This window comes from Galeopterus variegatus, unplaced genomic scaffold (genome assembly GCF_000696425.1).
Source record: "Galeopterus variegatus unplaced genomic scaffold, G_variegatus-3.0.2 Scaffold1648, whole genome shotgun sequence".
NCBI lineage: Eukaryota > Metazoa > Chordata > Mammalia > Dermoptera > Cynocephalidae > Galeopterus > Galeopterus variegatus.
The window spans coordinates 334,417-355,578 of NW_007727759.1; the positions used below are offsets into that span (position 1 = coordinate 334,417).

The window sequence follows — 21,162 nt, forward strand, 5'->3', positions numbered from 1 at the left end:
ATCTATAGGAATGACAGCACCTACCTCCTAGGTATGTCATAAAAGTCAGATTAAGGAAAGGACTGGGGCCGGCCCGTGGCTCACTCGGTAGAGTGCGGTGCTGATAACACCAAGGGCCCGGGTTCAAGGACTGGGGCCGGCCCGTGGCTCACTCGGTAGAGTGCGGTGCTGATAACACCAAGGCCCCGGGTTCGGATCCCACATAGGGATGGCCGGTTCGCTCACTGGCTGAGCGTGGTGCTGACAACACCAAGTCAAGGGTTGAGATCCCCTTACTGGTCATCTTTAAAAAAAAAAAAAAATAAAAGGCAAGGACTGAAATACTCAGAGAGCAGCACCTAGCACAGTGAGCATTCAGTTAGCAGCAGCTATCACTGCTACCACGGCCTTCGGTGCCTCCTTTTCTCTCCATTGGTGAAGGCAGAGCCCACAGAGGACCCAGAAGCCACATGTGGTGCTTCCCAGACCAGAATCCCACACCTCTGCTCTCTGCCTGATAGGCAAGAAGGGAAAGAACCACAGGACACAAGGCTTGTTGGGAGTATAAAAATAGGACATTTTTTTTCCCCTCATCACATCAATTATCAAAGAAAGAAACAGTATGTAACAAAAATACAAAGCTCTGGTGGATTTTTTTTTTTTTTTTTTTTTTTTTTCCCAGCCATCCCTCCCCAACAGCCTCTTGCCAGGAAGTCCCTGACTGAAGCCTGGATGCTGTCCCTGGGATCACCCTGGGGCTCAGGAGAACCGGTGGTCCAGGTCTCTCTGAGGGCTGGCTGAGTACGAATAGGCCTTGCCCAATACCAGTCGGTCTCGCAGCAGCTTGAAGAAGGCATAGTAGTTGCTGAAGAGGATGAGGGCCAATGAGATGGTCTGGTGCCACTTTTCGGAGGACATTAAGGAGTACAGCTGGTAGATAATGACAGCGCCCTCCAACAACAGGAGAATGTTGAGGATCCGCAGGGGTTTGCTGAAAAAGAACTGCCCAGGAAAGGATAGACATGGAATGAAGGTATGCTCCAAAAATCTGCCTCTTGGATGGGGGTTCTGGGTGGGCCAGTGAAGGGGACAAGCTTTCGGGGCCCCATGCAGACTTGAGTGGAGAGGAAGACTTTGTAGGGTGGGCATGGACTCTGCCAACTCATCTGCCTTTGCTTGTGGTGTTCCTCCTGACAGGAGTGCTGCTTCCCGTATAAGTCATTTAAGATCCTGTTCAACTTCTACCTCCTCCAGTAAGCCTTTCTTGAGAGGTCTTGCTTCTCTCTCAAACTCTTTTCTGGTGTAAAATCAACACCTTTTTACATGTCATCCTCCAGGGTATTGTTGTTGGGCCTGAACAAATTAGAATCTTATGACACAGGCATGAAAAGTTATTATAGACTCTACAGCCTGAGTTACCTGCTACTTCATGTTACAGCAGTTTGAGCTATGCTGGAAGCTTCCAGGGCACATAGCCACACCTCACTCTTACCTGGCATTTCATGGCAAGGTAGAATAAAAATTTTCTAATCATTCAAAGAGTGCTCAATGTCTAGTGATCTAGGTTCTCCAGGGGCCAAGGTACCTAAACCTCAAGAGCTGCTTACAGGATGGGAGGGAAAGTGGCAGGAAATGGGAGTCCAAGACACCAGGATGCCAGGCTCAGCTCTGCCCTTGACAGGCTGCAAGACTTTGGGCAAGACCCTTCCCTTTCTGGGCCTCAGGTTTCTTGACTGTGAAATGAAGATAGCCCAGATCAGTGACTTCTCAAACTGTGTTCCTTAGAGCCCAAGGGGGTCCCTTAGGAGCTAGATCAGGTTAAGCAGGAAGAGAAGGAGTTTACCATTAGTTCCCAAGTTTCACAATAAGGCACCCTTGAATGAGTTAAGCTCTCTAAGCTAATTTCGGTATCTGAAACAGGGAGAGCCCTGGCATTTCTCTCACACACAAAGTTCTGGGGGAGACTGAATGGGAGGGTGCATGGGACGTGCTTAGTGCCGTGCCTGGTGCACAATGAGGTATGATGATAGCTATTATTTTCACCACCAAGAACCCCTTTTTTATTGTATCATCTTCTCCCCCTCCACCCAAAGTTTTGAAAGGTCTGTTACCAAGTGAGAGCAGTTATAAAGTGATAATTTGTATGGCTGTCCTTGTTCTGCATGTGTGCACTGTCTTCCTTTGGATTTGGGAAATACTGAAAATAGCTTTCCCTTGCTATGACATCACCTCCCAACCTCTAAATCAGGGCCCAACCCTCCCTCTCAGGGGAGGAGACTCACGTGGAATCGGAAGTGGGAGACGTCAGAGGGGATGGCCACGTTGTAGTGGCCCACTGCTTTGTAGACGTTCTTGCTGTGCTTCACCAGCACACCCTGTGGCCACATGCATTCTTCAGTCCACCTGGAGACATAGCCCAACAGTGCCCCTTATCCCCAGCTCACCCATGAAAGGGGGTACCAGAAGATTGGACATGGGGTGATTATCAGGGCTCTATTCCCATCTCTATCACTTAGACACAGTGACCTTCCTTTTCTGGGTCTCAGTTGCCTCCTCTGTAAAATGTGATAAGAACCAGGAGAACTTCACTGCACTGGGAGTCAAAAGACTAACACTGATTATTGAGGGACTGTCAAAAAAACCCCATTTTTCCTCTCTGGGTACATTTATTTCATCTGTTCTCACCTTTAGCCTCCCCAATCCATCACACAGCTGCCTGAGTGGTCTTTGTAATATAAAATAACCCTATAAAGGCTTTCCAGTGCCCTTGGGACCAAAGCACCAAGGATTTGGCATGGTCTCTGAGGTCCTGGGTGGCTTCCCACAATTCCCACCACATAGCTCATGCTCAAGCCCCTCGGAACTGCTTCCAGTTCCTCCAGCACACTGTACTGCTTCACGTCTCTGCATAAGGTGCTCCTTCCAATTGCACGGCTCTTCATGATGCCTTATCCCTCTGGTAAGCTCTTCATCATCCTTCAAAACCTGGGCTCCCCCAGAAAGCCTTTCTCAAGCTCCCAAGAGTTCAGTAGCCATTAACTGTTCCCTGCATCTCCTATTACTGGTCCACATTACCCAATGTTTGTCATTTATCTATTTCCCTGTCTGTATCCCACACTAGGCTAAGAGCCCTTTAGGTACAGGGAATGATGTTCAACTCATTCCTCTGTCCTGAGAACATGCCACAAGGCCTGGCACAGAAAGGCCCCAGAAAGAATGTGAATGAGATGGCGGGACCAGTGAACTTTCTTCCAATATCCTGTGAGGTGAGATCTCCCAGGAACCCCAAGGGTCCTGGGCCAGAAGACTGAGAATCACAGCCTGCAAGCAGCCCGCTCCTCAATCCTGGCTCCTGCCTCATTGATTCACTCACTTACAAAGTAGTTATCATCTTATAAAACAACATGGATGAACCTCACAGACAATGTGCTAAATGAAAGAAGCTGGACACAAGTAACTACTGTATGATTTCATTTATATGAAGTTCTAGAATAGGCAAAACTAACCTATAATGAAAGAAAGTGGAAAGGTAACTGTCTTGGGGGAAAGGGGCGACTGGGAAGGGCCATGAGGAAATTTTCTGAGGGGTTGGAAATGTTCTATATCTTGATGGCAGTAGGTTACATGGGTGTATATGCCTTTATCAAAACTCAAAGAATTGTATACTTTAAGATTTGTATATTTCACTGCATGTAAATGTAAATTTTTTATCTTAAAAAAAAAAGACTATACACAAAACCCCCAAAATTTGCAGTGTACCTATTATAAGCCAGACATTCTGCTGGGGGTGAGGAGACAGCTGAGGGCTAGACAGGCAACGGCCCTGACCTCCAGGAGCTTTTAGTCCTGGAATGACAGGCAAGTAACTAAGCAAACCCATCAGAAACCATTAAGTGCAATGATCACGGCATTATGGGGCACTGAAGGGAGGGACCCCATACAAGGGAGGGGAACTGAACCCATTCTGGGTGGTCAGGAAAGTGTTCCTGGAGGAAGCATAAGTGCTAAAGGATGATTAGAAGTTAACTAGGAAAAGAAGGATGGAAAGGACATTCCAAGCAAAAGATACATCATGTGCAAAAGCCTGGATGCAGACAAGAAGCACATGAGAACGCAAAGAAGTCTGGTCTGGCTAGAGCAGAATATGAGTTGGGACATGGTAAGAGATGAAGCAGAAAAGGCTGGCACGATCCACTTCATCAGCTGGGAAGCCAAGTGAAGGAGAAGGAGCCTGGATCTCATCTAAAGACCATGGAGCTGTGGACATGTTTATCCTCATATTCAGCTATATTCCGCTTTTCTACTCCTCCCTCCTCTCAGAGCCTGAGGCTAAGTCAAGCCCCCTTTGGGCCCATTCAGCAAAGCCCAGTCCCTTTTCTGGATCTCCTGGACAGAGCTTGAAAGGGACACTAACTGGCAAGGAGGGCCAACACCAGGAGGTTTGGCGTCTGTGGCCTCCCTTTGCATCTCTGCTCCTTGGTGGGCCTACTTCTACAAACCTGTCCTAGGGGCCTTCTTTCTGCCAGGCCTTGTCCTGGGCCCAAGACTCAGAAAGTGATTCGAATTTGGTCCTGGCCTTGAGGAGCTTCCATTCTAATGGGGGAGTATAGGCAGGAAAATTAGTATAACCTGGGGTGAAAAGTACTTTGAGAAGGGCCATAGAAATACTAGGCATCCAAGAAGGATGAGCCAGGCTGAGGAGAGGACAACCCAGCTCCTCAGGGTTCCTGAATAGCGTAACTCCTTCCTCTGCTCTGGGTGCAGTGCCATCTTGCATTTAGATCTCTTATGCCCCACTCACCCTAACTATTTGTGTAAACAGCTATCTCCCCAACCAGACTGAACTCGTTAAGGATCTCATCTGTCATTTCCCCCCAGTGGACCCTCCTACCCTGACAGGGTTTACCATGAGCTAACACAGATGATGTCTCAAAAGCACACCTTGGAATGGGTCCATCCATTGTTCAAAATCCTCTGTCTCCCTTTGCCCTACAGGTGAAAGTTCAAGCTCTGCTTGATACACTGCACCAGGCCTAGTATGGATTAGGTAGAAGTAAATGTCTGCTGAAAGAGTAGGTGACCTAATGATTGAGTGGATGAGTGAGCAGGTAAGAGAAGAGTGAAGCAATGAATGAATGAAAGCATGAGCAAGTTAGTCAGTGAGTGAATAAATAAATAAGTGAATGAGAAAGTCAATCAGTACATGAATATACCACCTGTTCCCCTCCCATGTCCAGTACACTGCAAGTCACCCAAGGACATGGAACATGTCTGTCTTGGGCCCCACCACAGCAACACACTGGACTTGGACCTATATGAGACATACTCAATAACTGTTTGCTGACTGAATGAATAAGTTAATGAGCAAGTGGGCATGTGACTCCAGACAATGACCAGGAGGGCTGAGGTTGGGCAGAGCAAAGTAGGGCGACTCACGGGTGCTGCAGCACGTTGGAGCACAGCGCTGGGTCCACCTTCTGCCAGCATCCCAGATGGGCAGCAGCCTTGTGCAGCAGGTCGCAGTAACTGGCAGGCAGCAGGTGCTGCATGAGGATCACAGAGGTGCTGATGGACACCAGCAGGAAGAGCTCGCAGGACCAACGCTTGTCATAGTAATGTGTGTTCTGGGGGCAGCAGGAGGTGGGAGGTGGGTGAGGTCTGAATGCTGGTAATGGCCTTGCTCCCTCTCCCTTCCCTGATTCTAACTGCTTGGAGGTTAGGATAGTACTGGGGAGACCTCATGGTGGCTTGAAACCAAGACTCAAACACCTAACAAAGAAGGCTTAAACCCGGTGCCCACTCGTCAGTTTTCTACAAAGAAAAATTACTCCCAGTGTCCCTCCACTCTGAGCCAGAGCACAAGCTCTGGGGTCCAACAGACCTAAATTCAAATCTTAGCTCTGTTGCTCATTAACTATGTAAACTTGGGCAAGTCATTTAATTTGCCTGTGCTTTAGTTCCCTCATCTATTAAATGAGAATAAGTGCACCAACCAACCACCTCTGAGAGGCATTAGGAGGATTATTTACTTATTTACTTATTTATTTTATTTATTTATTTTTAAAATTTTATTTTGTCGATATACAATGTGGTTGATTATTGTGGCCCATTGCCAACCTCCCTCCCGGAGGATTATTTTTTTGTTTTTGTTTTTGTTTCTGGCGGCTTCCCAGTATGGGGTAGGAGGATTATAATACACATGAAATCTCCTAGCATGTTGTAGGTACACAACAGGCCTTAAATCCTCTCAACCTCAAATCATTTAGTGCAGTCCATCCTAAAGAAATATTTCAGGCCTACTACAGCTGAGGCTGTATAAGCAAGAGAGAGAGATTTTGGGGTTACTCAGATCTGGATTAATCCTGGCTTCCCTACTTAATGAAAAAGCAGGACATTATGACATACCTGTATCAAAACAGCCACTGAGGGCCGGCCTGTGGCTCACTCAGGAGAGTGCGGTGCTGATAACACCAAGGCCCTGGGTTCGGATCCCATATAGGGATGGCCGGTTCGCTCACTGGGTGAGCGTGGTGCTGACAACACCAAGTCAAGGGTTAAGATCCCCTTACTGGTCATCTTTTTAAAAAACAAACAAACAAAAAAAAACAGCCACTGAAATACAAAGTCACTGCTCTTTGTTGTCAAGTATTATAAATAACAATGCCATGTCTCCCTCATTGGGTGGGTTACCTTATGCAAGTCACTCCCTTTCAGTGAGCTTTGCTCTCTGTACTCTTTTTTTCTTTTGGTGGCTGGCCTGTACGAGGAACTGAATGAATCCTTGACCTTGGTGTTACAAGGCTGCGCTCTAACCAATTGAGCTAACCGGCCAGCCCATCTCTGCACTCTCAAACAGTAGTCACTCCAGCTCTCAAGAGGAGAACAGATGAGAAATCCCATCAAAAACAGCAGAGTTATTTACACAAGAAGGAAGGCTCACATGGGGGAGGCAGCAAGGTCAGGTCCCCTCCAGGCCCTTTCCCTCCCTGGGTTGAGCTACATACCTTCACAAACCAGACAGGCACAAAGGCCACATAATATGCACTCAGCATAGAGCTGACAAGCACTTCCTTCATGCGCCAGTTGAAGTCCATCTTGAGGAACTCCACCTCGCTGCGGATGAGGCTGGGTGAAAGGCAGCAGGCATGGGTGGGCATGGCATCTGGGCCATACAGCTGTCGTGTGTGCTGCTTCCATGTCTCCCGCAGTGTCAGCAGGTAGTCCCGGCTCCTCGCCAATCCGCTGACTGCCTCCCGGGGCCCCATGGAGGCCATGTGGCTGAAGAGGTTCGTCTTGCGGAGATCACAGTTCAGCTGCAGGAACGGAATGTACATCCCAAACCTGCTGGGGAAGACGGTGGTGAGGGCAGGCCTGCCCAGGGGCCAGGATCCCAAACCTTAGCCACTGACGGGAATCTTCTTTCCTCCCTGGGCCTCAGCTCTCCTGGCTGCTCAGAGGGAAGAACTTACCCATCCTTCCTTTAATCCATCCTCCCACCTGATGGTTAGTCATTCAAAACATGTATTAGCATTAAGTGTGTGCCAAGCACTGGGGCTACAGTAGGACTACTGAGCACTCGGGATAGAGTAGGAAGCAAGAGACAAGTCCCTGCTCTCATAGCCTAGTGATGAATAACAATAATCACAACAGCCCATGTTCACTGGGCACAGACTATGTTCCAGGCACTGTACCAAATGCTTTATATGCATCCTCTTCTTTTTTCTCATAAGAACACTGTATTTTGACATATTTTAATATAAGATACTGTTATTTTATTCCCCTTTGGGCTGAGGAAGCTGTGGCTCAGAGAGGTGAATTAAATTCCTAAAGGTTACACAATTAGTAAGGAAGTACTAAAGCCAGGGCTCAAAGCCAAAACTGTCTGGTACTAAAGATCAAGACAGATATTAAACAAACCACATATATGACAGGCAGCTCTTTAGTCTGCAGAGGAGGGCAGTTCAGGAACAAATATTATTGTGTGCCTATTATTTGCTATGCACTGAAATGGGCCCCTGGACAGTACAAATCCCTTCCCCTGAGAAGCACCTTTAAGGCAAGGATAGAGCTAATTAATCAAGCGTTTCTTTGAGTTTGTGGCTGGTATTGTATGAGGAGAAAACTAGACAGACCCATAGCCTGGAAGAGAAATTATAAAAAGAAGGTAAGTGCTGAGCACAGTACATGACACATCACAATGGGTGCTATTAACAAGTATTCTCTTTTTTTCAGCTTGGGGCCTCTCAATTTCCCCAGGTCCCCAGAATTACACAGACCCAAAAGGGCAGCCTCAACGAGTTAGGGCCAATGACAACGCTACATTTCTTTTTTTTTTTTTTTTTCTTGCAGTTGGCTGGTACAGGGATCTGAACCCATGACCTTGGGTTGTGGTTATAAAGCTGTGCTCTAATGCTACATTTCTTATCGACAATTTTTTCTTTTCCTTTTTTATGGAGTCCCAGGAAGGGATATCTGAGTGACCCTGGGCAAGTAACTCAAGCCTCTTTAGGTTTTTGTTTTCTGGTGCTATCATCCTTTTTATGGTAAAGTCGAGTCAGATAACTTAGAGAATTGTGAACAAGAGCATAACCTTTGGGGTCAAATAGGCCTGGAATAAAATTCCAGCTCTGCCACTTACTAGCTCTGTGATTTAGGGCAAATTATTTAACCTCTATGAGCCTCAGTTTCCTTAATTTGCTCTATATTACATGGCTTGTATAGATCTTCTACTTTCAGCCAAGCATTATGCTAGTGTTTTCATAAATACTCTCTTTTAGTCCTTGCAACAACCCCCAGCATAGTGCCTGATCTAGAGTACAAGTTCAATATAATTTTGTTTAGAAAAGAAAGAAGCCAGTAATTCTGTGGAGATATGAAAGAAGATAAATGGGATTTCCAAAACACTCTTCAGGACACTTTGTAAGAATGAAGGGGTCGGAGTGCCTATGTGAAGATACCAGGTACTCAGACTCAAACTTAAAGGCAAGTACTTAAGAATCTCCCTGGGGGCCGGCCCGTGGCTCACTCGGGAGAGTGCGGTGCTGATAACACCAAGGCCCCGGGTTCGGATCCCATATAGGGATGGCCGGTTTGCTCACTGGCTGAGCGTGGTGCTGACAACACCAAGTCAAGGGTTAAGATCCCCTTACCGGTCATCTTTAAAAAAAAAAAAAAAAAAATCTCCCTGGCCTTGCCCTAAAAAGGACTGTAGATAAGTCCTGTGATCAACTAAATTATTTGGTGACAGTAAGTGACTGCTGATAGGCCAGAAATTAGAAGCAGATTTGCAAGCAAGAACGGTAGATTCCCTCCCCTCCCACCCACCTGATACATGACAATATAAAAGTAGAAAATAAATTCATGTCAGAAAAAAAAAAAGGGGGGGGGATCTGGGGGTCAAAAGTACACAAATGAGGTTGACAAATTTAGAAAGCAGATGGAGACATGCTGACAGATAGACAGGAAGCCACTGTCTAGAGCAATGCTTTCCAATAGATATATAATGAGAGTCATATATATAATTTAAGATTTTGTAGTGGCCACACCAAAAAAAAAAGAGATGGAACTAATGTTAATATTCTATTTTACTTAACCCAGTACATGCAAAATATTATCATTTCAACATTTAATGAGTATTTATTAATAAGATATTTTTCTTTCTTTCTTTTTTGTACTAAGTCTTCAGAACACTTAGAACACATCTCAATCCAGACTAGTCTATTTCAAGTGCTCAATAACCACAGGTGACTAGTGGCTATTAAACTGGATGGCACAGGTCTAGAATATGCCATGAGAGGACTGCACTGGGAATGGGACCTTATCTGCCCAGAGTGACCCGAGAAAGACTCTGGCTTGAAATGGGCACATCTGATAGAGGGTAGAAGCAAGAAGCAGGGCTGAACAAATGGGACTAAACAAAGATCTGTATTTATTTGTAAGAGTCAGTCCTCTTTATTCCCCTACTCACCTCACACAACCCACCCTGAAGGATTCTTCTCCAAAGAAACTGAATAAACAGTTTGAGAAGAACTGAAGTCTCTAATGGGGGCATCTTAGAGCAACAAACTCACCCCCTTCTTGGCCTATGGGGGTCCCAGCCTAACAACCTGCGCCTCATTCACTCATGTTAAAGCAAAGCCAGCTAGTGTGCCCTGCCATGCACTTAGAACTCCCAGTTAATCCTCCTCTCACTTAAACAATGGCAGAGGGAATGAAAATGCACTACTGCTACTCAGTCCTTCATTCACTCTTTTTGTTTGTTTGTTTGGCAGCCAGCCGGTTTGGGGATCCATTTCATTCTTAAATATAGACAACCAAAGAAACCAACTATACTTGGAAAAGGGCAGCATGAAACAGAAAAACTGACCCCAATGTAAAGACAAATTGAGGGAACATAGATTTTAAAAACAAGAGCAATATGCTATGAAAAAAGAAACAATCAGAAAACAAGAAAGAGGCCTTACAGATGAAAAATATGATTGCTGAAAAAAGCTCAATAAAAAAGCTAAAGATAAAGTTGAGGAAATCTCTCTGAAGGTAAAGCAAAGAGAGACAGAAAGGAAGAGAGAGAGAGAAGGAGGGAGGGAGGGAAATAGAAAGTATGAGGGAAAATATGAATACAGGAGAAACAGATGACCAATCCATGAGGTCTACCATCTGATAAAATGAAGTCCCAGAGAGAATAGAAAAAATGGAGAGAAAGATATTATTAAAGGAATAATAGAGGAAAATTTCTCTGAGCTGAAGAAGTACCCAAATCTCCAGGTTAAAAATGTCCTAGAGTACTGATAGGATGAATGACAAAAGTTCTACACCAGACACATCCTCATGAAGTTTCAAATAATCAAAGGATAAATAGAATGTTCCTAAAAGCTTAGAGAAAAGAAAAAACACATCATCTACAAAGGAATTGGAGTCAAACAGGCATTAGACTTCTCACTAGCAACACGGGGTGTTAGAGAAAATGGAACAATATCTTCAAAATTCTAAGAGAATATGAATTTGAACTTAGAAATCTACGTTCAGCCAAACCATCAATCAAGTATGAGGACAGAACAAAGACATTTTTAGACATGTAAGGACTCAGAATGTATATACCTCCCATGTACCCATTATTAAGGAAATTACCTGATAATGCACTCCAGCAAAATAAGGGAGAAAACCAAGAAAGAGGAAGACATGGGATCCAGGAAACAGTGGATCCAACCCAGGAGGGCAGCGAAGGGAAGTCCCAGGCTGAGAGCTGTACAGCAGGCCTAAAGAGCAACCACTCCAGACTGGAGCAGGAGGATGAAGGGCTTCAGGAGGGATGTCTCTGGGGAGGGGGGGAATGGACTCCAGGCAACAGGTAGCATGATTGAGAGGCTGGATAAACTTGAGGATATACTGAAGGCCCATCATTCTTTTGTCAACAAGAAAAAAGAAAGGCAATTAGAAAATCCAAGAAAAATGGGCCGGCCCGTGCCTCACTCGGGAGAGTGCAGTGCTGATAACACTAAGGCCCCGGGTTCAGATCCCATATAGGGATGGCCGGTTTGCTCACTGGCTGAGCGTGGTGCTGACAACACCAAGTCAAGGGTTAAGATCCCCTTACCGGTCATCTTTAAAAAAAAAAAAAAAAGAAAATCCAAGAAAGATAAAATGCTGTATAAGAAAGTTACAATATAAATATGGAGCAAACCAAAATGTGACATGATTTTAAGCAATTGATGGAAAGTAAGAAAAAAGAAAACATTTGACCTTGATACTAGGAACATTCTTTTTTAAGAAGCCCAAGACTGTAACTTAGTAAGTATAGAGAAGGAATGTCTTCTATGCACGCTACCGGGCCCTGCACTGAATGATATTTTTATACACATAAGTATATCAAGGCTACTTATTGATTTTTAATTTTTAGAATTAGCCTTAGACAAAGAATAGAAGACTTAAAATGTGGTTATATAGGAAAATGTGAATGTCAAGCTTGAATGGGTAGGGGTTCCTAATATTCTTGTTACATAAAAGGGATTCAAGATACTGACTGTTGTTGATGGAATAAAAAATACAGGCATACTTACAATACTGACAAAGATGACCAACAGAAAACTAAAAATAATGATAGCTATCAAATACTGGGAACAGGAATGGGAGGATGAGCTAAATCATCATCTGCCATTGTAGAGAAGCAATGTGTGTGCACATGCGTGTGTATGTGTGGTATGCTTGTATATGGATAGAACATTTATTTCCAGGATATGAAAGAAACCAGTAACATTGGTAATTATGTCTTGGAAGGGAAATTTGGTAGATAGGAGGCAGAAGTCAAGGGGGGACTTTTTCCCTCTATACTCTTTTATGCCTTTTGAGTTTTAACTATGTGAAACTGTTATCCAATTATAAAATCAATACATAATTTATTTATTTTATTTTATTTATTTATTTATTTATTTTTGTCCTTTTTGAGACCGGCCGCACCGCACTCAGCCAGTGAGCACTGTGAGCGCACCGGTCATCCCTATATAGGATCCGAACCCGCGGCGGGAGCGCTGCTGCGCTCCCAGGGCTGCAATACATAATTTTTTTAAAGGAATAAACAAAGGCATAAGGATCCTAGAATTATAGAGGTAACTCAACAACCACTTTAAACCAAAAAGTGAAAGAGATTGCTTTTGAAAGGTGGGACTGAAAATCCGGAGGGTAGAGTTGCAGGCTACTTTGCATTATAAGCGTTTTAACAGTACTGGATTTGATTTTTTACAATGTACTTTATCATGTCAATAAATTTTTTAAATTAATAATAAAAAATAAAACAAAATATGGACACTGGATGATGTCTGTATCCGATGAGAGTAGACTCACCAGGTAGTAATCATAAAGCGTCAAATTAAGGCAACTATTGACAGTTTTAACCAGTTAACTCTTTGAAGGGCAATTTGTTAATATCTACTAAAAATGTAAATGGAGGACCGGCCCGTGGCTCACTCGGGAGAGTGCGGTGCTGTTAACACCAACGCCACAAGTTTGGATCCTATATAGGGATGGCCAGTTTGCTCACTGGCTAAGCGTGGTACTGACAACACCAAACCCAGGGTTAAGATCCCCTTACCAGTCATCTTTAAAAAAAAAAAAAAAATGTAAATGGACATACCTTGGGAATTTGTTGTATAGAAATACTGGACAAGCATGCAAAGATGTATGCAAAAGAATGTTCCCAGCCTCATTGTTGCAAGAAAAGCTAGGAAGAACTCAAAAGTCCACCAACAGAAGACAAAACAAATTTTGAAAATTCTATACAATGGAATACTATGAGACCATTAAAAAAAAAATGGGGCAGACCCACATGTATTGCCACGGAAAAATATCCAAGTTATGATTATGTGAAAAATGCAGTAAATTATGACATCATGCATAGTATAATCCCATTTTTGTTTACATGAAACTATGTGTATGTACTTGCATAGAAAAAAATTTGGAAGAATATACTGCAAATAATGATTTCCAGGTGATAGATGATGTGGGTCTTTCATTTTCTAGGTTAAAAACTTCTATAAAGTTTTATGTTTTTATAAGACGTGTTGGGCCGGCCCGTGACTCACTCAGGGGAGTGTGGTGCTGATAACACCAAGGCCCCGGGTTCGGATCCCATATAGGGATGGCCGGTTAGCTTATCGGGTGAGCATGGTGCTGACAACACCAAGTCAAGGGTTAAGATCCCCTTACCGGTCATCTTTTTTTAAAAAATAAAAAGACGTGTCCCTCTTACAATTAAAGACTAGATATAATTGAAACAAGTGTGTTGGGGCTCCCATGCCAATCTCTTTTTGGTTATTCAGGGTAGAGAGGGAAGAGGTTCCAGTTCTGAAGCTTCCTAGGGACCAGGTTGGCCCAAGCTGAAGAAGTTCATAAACCAGAAAGCCCAGGGTTGGGAAATGACTGTCAATGCCCAGGCAACCAAGAGCCTGCCCCAGGAGCAGCCAGATTGGAAACCTCACTAAAGCCCTCCCCAATTATAGACCAGAAAAGGGCAGTCTGTGGGCTCTTCCCAGATACTATATCCATCCTTAACAATCTGGGTTCTGGTGAGATGGAGGGAATGAGTGAGCAAAACGGACACAAAGAGAGATATGCACACATGCATGTGCAGACACACACACACACGCTTCATGAACAGACACCCACACAGAGACACGAAGACATGCAGGAGCTTACCAGCACACAGACCGGGGGAGAAACCCAGAGATTACACAAATACTGAGATACACAGATAAAGAGAAGAGACCAGAGAGAGGAAAGGAAAAGAGAGGGAGACAAAGCCTGTGCGTTCCCCCTCGGGAACATTCCTTTGGCATATACATGCAGATCTAAGTCCCATTCCAACCTCCCCTCAGTGGGAGCTTGTGTAAATTACACCCCTTGGTTTCTTTCACAAAAGAAGGCTAATCATCCTGATCCCAGGGGGATGGCATCAGACAATGTGAGAGGATACTGCTGCTGCCTGCCTCCAGTCTTCCAGATATGGAGGCCTGGTGACCAAGCCACACTCAGGGCAGAGGTCAGGGGCCAGGTGCTAGGCAGTGAGGGGTGAAGTGAGGGGTACTCACGGATAGCAGAGGAACAGGAGGTTCAGGAAGGAGTAGGTCCTGAAGAGGTGGATGAGGGATCGGCACAGACTCCAGCCTGTTGCCGTGAGAACGGTGAAGCGGGTGAGGAACAGCAGGATGGAGCGAAAGAGGGAGACCTTCCCCCTCTGAGAAGCCTGAGTCAGGACGAGATAGGATGGCATGGGGCCTTGGATGGAGGCCACAAGGGCTGTACCCAAATCCCACCCAACATGGCCTGTGATCCCACCCAGGGAAAGGTGGCATAGCAGACTGGGCAGAACCTAGCAAGGCGAATCCTTTTCTTTGATGCCCAGTAAACTCAGAGCTGATGGGATGTGTTCTTCCATAGGGAGCCCCAAGGAAATACCTCAGGGTTGAAGGGCTGGGCATATCTCCTTGGCACCCCCAGGAGAAAAGGGGAGTCCCAAAGTCCCTGGCCAGCTTCTAGGACCCAATCACCTCCTTCACGATGGACCCAATGAAGCGACGGCCCAGAACGATGGTGGTCACCATCAGCAAGTTGAAGTCGATCAGGTGGAAGTTCTGTCAGGGGGCAGAGGCCTGGGGGTCATGTGGGCCCCTTGCCCATACACAGGCTTTTCTCATACCCACCTCCCCCTGCCTGGTCCTTTCCACAGAGACTGTCCCCATTCTCTGACTTTCACAGGCCTCCAAGTGAGTCAGGACAAGAAACTACCTAGAGGAGTAGAACAGGACCCAGAAAAGGGAAGTGGGACAGTCCCTGAGGATAAGAGAGCGGTATGAAAGCCCTCTTGCTCTGATCTCCCACACCCCTGTCCCTGCACCTCTTGTTCTGCACAGAGCTCTTTCCACCCCTTGAAACACTCATGTATCCCTGTGGCTCCTCTCTCCTACAGGACTTAAGACTGAGCTCCTTAAGGCAAAATCTGTGTCAGATTCAACTCTGAAACCCTTACCATGCCCAGTGTGATACTAAGCACACTAGGGGTGTTCAGGAATCATCAGTTTCCTGTTTCTTCTATACTTCCCATGCCTAGCACAGAGCAAAGTGCATAGTAGTGCTTGGAAAGCTACACTAAACTCAAACCAAACATCATACACACATACACAAACAGCTGGCCCTGGCTGGGCACCTACCAGGGAGGTGTGGGAGGGCGGGTGGGAGGGCGGATACCACCACACTGTCTTGTAGATGTTGATGTAGTGGACAAAGAGGGCTATGAGCTGGCAGAAGAAGAGCTGCAACTCAAACAGAATGCTGGCCTGCACTGGCAGCTCGGGGATCTTGCAGTGCTGTAGAGGCACAACCGTCTGGGTGGCCAGTGGGGGGCTGGAGAGGCCCGTCCCAGAACTGCTCCTGGGGGTGGGGAGGGAACAACAACAGCAGCCGACTTCAGAACCTTACCAGGAAAGGCTTCTGGGGCACAGGATTGTGGGGTAAGATCAGAAAATCAGCTCATGGCAAGGACACAGTCCTCCTAATCCTGCCTCTCAGACAAATGAGCTGACAAAGACTTTTCCTCTCCCTAACCTTATTCAGGTATTCCAATACCCACTAGGAGGAAAGAATTATTAGGTCCATTCTGCAGATGAGGAAAGGGAGGCCCAGAGAGGGGAGGCAACTTGTCCAAGCCACCAGCAAATCAGGAGCAGAACTGTAGTTGGAATCCAGGCCTCTGGGTTTATTCTACCATGTCCCACTGGTCAAGTGACCACCCTCAACTGAGCTCCCTGTGGATCTTTTCTGCTGCCCACTCCCCTCTAACCCCCCAACTGGGATCTAGGATATCACATCTTAGAACCCAGTAAGGCAGTGCCGTGTCCACACTGTCCCTGTGAGCCCACAGTGAGGGACAAGAGACAGAGAGGTCGTTTACCTGGTGCGGGAACGGACACTGGTCACCGATGCACTAGAAGTGTGGCCGCCACCAGAGCCCCCTGAGGATCCAGGCTCACAGAGCGGATTTCGACAGTAAGATGTCCTGTTGGGACCTCTTCGTCCTCCTGTGGGGCTCAACATAAAATAGATCCTCAAGCCAGAGGGCATATATCAAAGATAACAGCAATGATACCGGCTACCGGTTTCCTGACGTCTCATTTATGATTTAATTCTCACAGAGGCCTATGATCTTGCCCCTACCCACCCCTTCAAACCTCATCTCTCACCACTCTCTGCCTCATCCCCGCTCCCACCCCCACCCCCACCCTCACCTCATGCTCTAGCCATCTTGGCCTTTCTCTCCTCCGCAAGCCAACCTTGTTGCTACCTCTTGCACTTGCTGTATCCTCTGTCTGGAAAGCCCTTCCCTGACTGCCATTTTTGAAGTTTTTAAGTAGCTGCCCCCATCACTGTCTATCCTACGTATATATTTTTTTCCACCACAATTCACTCTCTGAAATGATTTGTAAACATCCTTATTGTCTGTCTCTCCCACTAAAATGTAAGGTCAGTAGCCTCATCTGTCTTTTTCACTGCTGTATCCCATTCCTCCACTACAATGCCCAGCAAATATATGTTGATGAGTAAATGAGCCCAGCAAAGTAAGTTTTGCACAGATTAGGAAACCGAGCTTACACTGTGTCATAGACAGTGTTGGGCTCTGGGTCCTGTGCTCTCAGCTCCAGTATGCACTGGGCCCCATTCGGACACAAGTTTCTGGATGCTTACAATTTTGGGCACCTTTGAGATAGCTTTTTCCTCCAGGGCCCTGAGATCCAGCTCAGTGGGCATCCTGGTACCTCATGGGTAGGAACCAGGGCCTGAGGACTGGATCAAGGATGTAGCCTTTGGGAGACGGCTGTGGTTATGGACCCAGAACCTAGGCTTAGCAGTCTAGCCCAAGTTCCCAGGCAACACCCTGCACAAGGGTCCTGTACAAGGCTCCTAAGCACCTCATCAAAGTTATAACCTGTTCCTATTTCCTCATGGTAACACAGCAGTCTCCCCTCACACTACCCCCATGCCTTAGCTCTTCAGCTCTGAAGCTTCTCCTGCACATCTCCAAAAAGTTCTTGGCTGGGAGCTCTGCCCTCTGGGAGCTCTGCCCTCAAACCCCCAGACCAGAAGCTCTGTTCATACACTATTATACTTGGTTTAGAAAGCCCCACACAAACACCCTCAGCCTACAAGCTCTGCCCACATCTACTCTCCTCTCTTTAGAAGCTCTGCACCCACATAAGGCCCCTAGGCCCCTCGGCCCCTCAGCTCCGCCTACACACAACTGTCAACCCAGACACCCCGCCCACAAGCCAATAAAAGCCTTCTCAGCCCAGAAGCCCCCTCCAGAAAGGGATCCCTTAGTCTGAAAGATCTCTCCCGCTCCCCAGTACAAGCCCCTACAGCCCAGAAAGTTCGCCCCCGCACAAGTGCCAACAGCCCAGAAGCCCCGCCCTTAGCACGAAGGCCACGCCCACCAGCAACTCCCGCTCCCACTTCTAGCCCTGACGAGCAAGCCCTCACCAAAGCCCAAGCCCCGACAAGCCTTTATTTTAGAAGCCCCGCCCACCAACCTGATGTCCCGCCCCCACAAGAGGCCCCACCCCGCAAAAGGATAGGAGGGGGCGGGTCCGGTCTGCGCCCACATCCCCTCCCCCTCCCCTCGCCGGGATCCTGTCCGCGTGGGGCAGCAATTAGCAGCTTGGCCATCCCAACCCCCGCGCCAGCTCGTTCCCAGGCCGAAGCTGACCCGCTGTGCTCACCCATCTCCTCCCCCCGGCGCTCTCCGCTCCGCCGCCGCAGCTCCTGCGGGCAATATGTCGGAGCCGACGGCGGCCGGGAGAGGACTAACCGCCGCAGCCCCGTCCCCGGGTATCAGCCGCGCGCTCCCGCCTCGCTGCTATATTTGCATACAAGGCGGGCTAGAAGCTGGGAGCGCGCTTCTTAAAGGGGCCGCCAGAACAAAGACGGTGCCTGCGCGCTCTTTGTCTTGCGGTCCTCCACGCCCTTCCTGCAGCTGCTGCTGCTGAGGAAACCCAAGACTGAGGAGAACCCACCTCTTGTTCATCCGTGTGGGCCTTCTCTCAGCATCTCTTCGGGCCCGAGGGAGAGGCCGGAACCGCCTGTCTGCTCCATACCGAGATGGACTGTATCCATGAGTGGCCCACGGGCACCTCAAGCTCAACGTGTACCAAATTGGGCTTTCATCTTTCCCTTTGGGTTTATTGCACTTTGGTCCACCCCAGTCAAAACCTAGGAGTCATTTCCTCCTTTCCCTCACTCCCACACACAATCTTTGACCTAGTCTTGCCGACTCTAAGCCCTAAATATTTCTTTTGACCCTACTCTGTTCTCACTGCCACCATCTTAGTTCAAATCCTTACTCTGCTATTTCCAAGCCTTGAAATCTTGTTTCTTACTCTTTGCAATGAGCTTGGTAATATTCACCTTATAGGTCTTGGTGAGGATTAAATGAGATAATGCATATAGTCTGTTTTAATCAATGTTAACCATTGTCCTTATTATGTTTGGCAAGCACTTAACACGGAGGAAGCATTCATTATGTGACCTATAACTACTAGTTATTATGATTTCTTCCCTCACAAATGTTACGAGCAGTGTTAATCACTTTGTAGCTCCATTGCTCAGCACAGTGTTTGTCACATAACAGACATCAATATTCAATTAATTGAATGAATTGGATATTTAATTAATATTCTCAGAGCTTACAGTGAAGTGGGAGGAGATAGACATAAACAAAATTAGTAGATTTTGTAGTATGTTGGAATGGAATGATTGGTGTGGAGGGAAAAAAGTAAAGGGGGGTGAGAGGTTTTCCATTTTTTTTTTTTTTTTTGGCTGTTGGCCAGTGTGGACATCTGAAGCTTTGTCCTTGGTGTTACAACCCCATGTTTTAACCAAATGAGCTAACCAGCCAGCCTGAGGTTTGCAATTTTAAATAGGGCAGGCAGAGTAGGCTTCACTGAGGTGATTTGAGCAAGCACATGAAGGAAATGAGTGAGCTCATCATGCAGATATCGGGAGAAAGGGGGCATTCCAGGCAGAGGAAATAGTTAAAGCAAGAGCCCTCAGGTGCAAGGATGTCTGGTGTACTTAAGAATTAAAGTGTGGTTTAGGTGGACTAGATATGAGAGTAGGACATGTGAAGGGATGAATCATATAGGGTTGTATGGCTTCTACTCTGAAAGAAACGGGGAGCTATTCTAGGATGATGGAGTTTGGAGTGTTGTCCCCTCCAAAACTCATGTGGAAATTTGATCCCCAATGCAGCAGTGTTGGAAACTGATTGAGTTATGGGGGCGGATCCCTCATGAATGGATTAATGCTCTCCCTGGGGGAGGGGGGATTAATGAGTGAATTCTTGCTCTATTAGTTCCCGCGAGGGCTTATGTTTATAGGACCCTGGCACCTCTTGCTTCTCTCTCTTGCTTCCTCTCGCCATGTGATCTGCTCATACCCACCAGCAGCCTGCCACTTTCCACCATGAGTAGAAGCAGCCTGAGGCCCATGCCAGATGCTGGCTGTCCCAGAATCATAAGCCAAATAAACCTCTTTCCTTTATAAGTCACCCAGTCTCAGGTATTCTGTTATAGCAACACAAGACAGACTAAAACAGAAAATTGGTACCAGGAGTGGGGTGGTTGCTTATAACGAATACTTGAAAATGTGGAAACGTTGGAACTGGGTGTTCAGGAGAGGCTGGAGGAATTTGGAGAAACAGGCTAGAAAAAGCCTAGCTGCTGGTGGGAGTTTAGAAGACAAGAAAACCAGGGAAACTTTGGAATGTTTTAGAGATTGTTTAAATGGTGGTGACCAGAGTGCTTATTGATATATGGACTGTAAAGACCATTCTAAGGAGGTCTCGGATAGAAATAAGAAGCAGTTTTTCAGAAACTGGGGCAAAGATTACCCTTGTTATGAACAGGCAAAGAACTTGGGGTCGGCCTGTGGCTCACTCGGGAGAGTGTGGTGCTGATAACACCAAGGCCATGGGTTCGGATCCCATATAGGGATGGCCGGTTTGCTCACTGGGTGAGTGTGGTGCTGACAACACCAAGTCAAGGGTTAAGATCCCCTTACCGGTCATGGCAGAAAAGGCATGATGTAAAGCCAGAATTTAAGAAAGGAGCAGAGCATAAAGATTTGGAAAATTTGGAGCATGGCCATGTGGTAGAAAAGCAGAGAGCATGCAATGGTGCAGCCCAGAGACCATTAGCTAAGAAGATTAGTACAAAGGAAAGGGATTATCAAGAGAAGGAGAAAAAGGCCCTGAAGGCATTGCAGAAGGCTCTGAAGCCAACCCTTCCATTTCAGATCCAAAGGCCTAGGGAGACAGAATGGTCTTGGGGAACAGACCTAAGGCACCCTCCATGGGCTAGCTGCCCAGGGCCACCTTGAGAAGCTGCTTCCAGCACCAGTACCCCAGCTGCTTTGGCTGCTCCAGCTGTGGCTAAATTGGCCCCAGGTGTGGCTGGACCTGCAGCTTTGGAAAATACAAACCAGAAGTCTTGGTGGCATCCATGTGGTGTTAGGTCTGCAGGCTCACAGAATGCCAGAGCTGGGAAGGCTTGGGAACCTATACCCAGATTCCAAAATACGTATGGAAAAGTCTGGGGGCCCAGGAAGAGATCTGGCACAGGGGGGGCAGGGGCCAAGCGGCACCAC

The 21,162-nt window shown here is 46.7% G+C and overlaps 1 protein-coding gene across 3 annotated transcripts; it reads right to left on the bottom strand.

Annotated features, from left to right (window-relative positions):
• Positions 1-532: 532 nt before the first annotated feature.
• On the bottom strand, positions 533-18,390 carry TMEM39B (transmembrane protein 39B). Of its 3 annotated transcripts, none has more exons than XM_008578240.1 (9): positions 18,240-18,390; positions 16,418-16,544; positions 15,678-15,897; positions 15,018-15,101; positions 14,559-14,713; positions 6,984-7,320; positions 5,416-5,603; positions 2,262-2,382; positions 533-981 (listed from the first exon to the last, which is right to left on the bottom strand). In XM_008578240.1, exons 1-9 carry the CDS (start codon positions 18,241-18,243, stop codon positions 739-741), a joined length of 1,479 nt encoding a protein of 492 aa, XP_008576462.1. In that variant the 5' UTR covers positions 18,244-18,390; the 3' UTR covers positions 533-738. The 3 variants fall into 3 exon arrangements, with proteins under 3 accessions (XP_008576462.1, XP_008576464.1, XP_008576463.1); XM_008578241.1 differs by having other exon boundaries at positions 889-1,332; positions 18,240-18,283; XM_008578242.1 differs by lacking the exon at positions 2,262-2,382 and having other exon boundaries at positions 810-981; positions 18,240-18,283.
• Between the last annotated feature and the right edge of the window lie 2,772 nt (positions 18,391-21,162).

What these genes read in the sequence shown, in the direction of transcription:
- TMEM39B (XM_008578240.1), bottom strand. An exon ending in CGCCCTCCCACACCTCCCTG is followed by an intron (nt 15,102 to 15,677) that starts GTAGGTGCCCAG and finishes GCCCCCTGACAG; the next exon opens with AACTTCCACCTGATCGACTT. An exon ending in TGCCTGTCTGGTTTGTGAAG is followed by an intron (nt 5,604 to 6,983) that starts GTATGTAGCTCA and finishes TGCTGCCCCCAG; the next exon opens with AACACACATTACTATGACAA.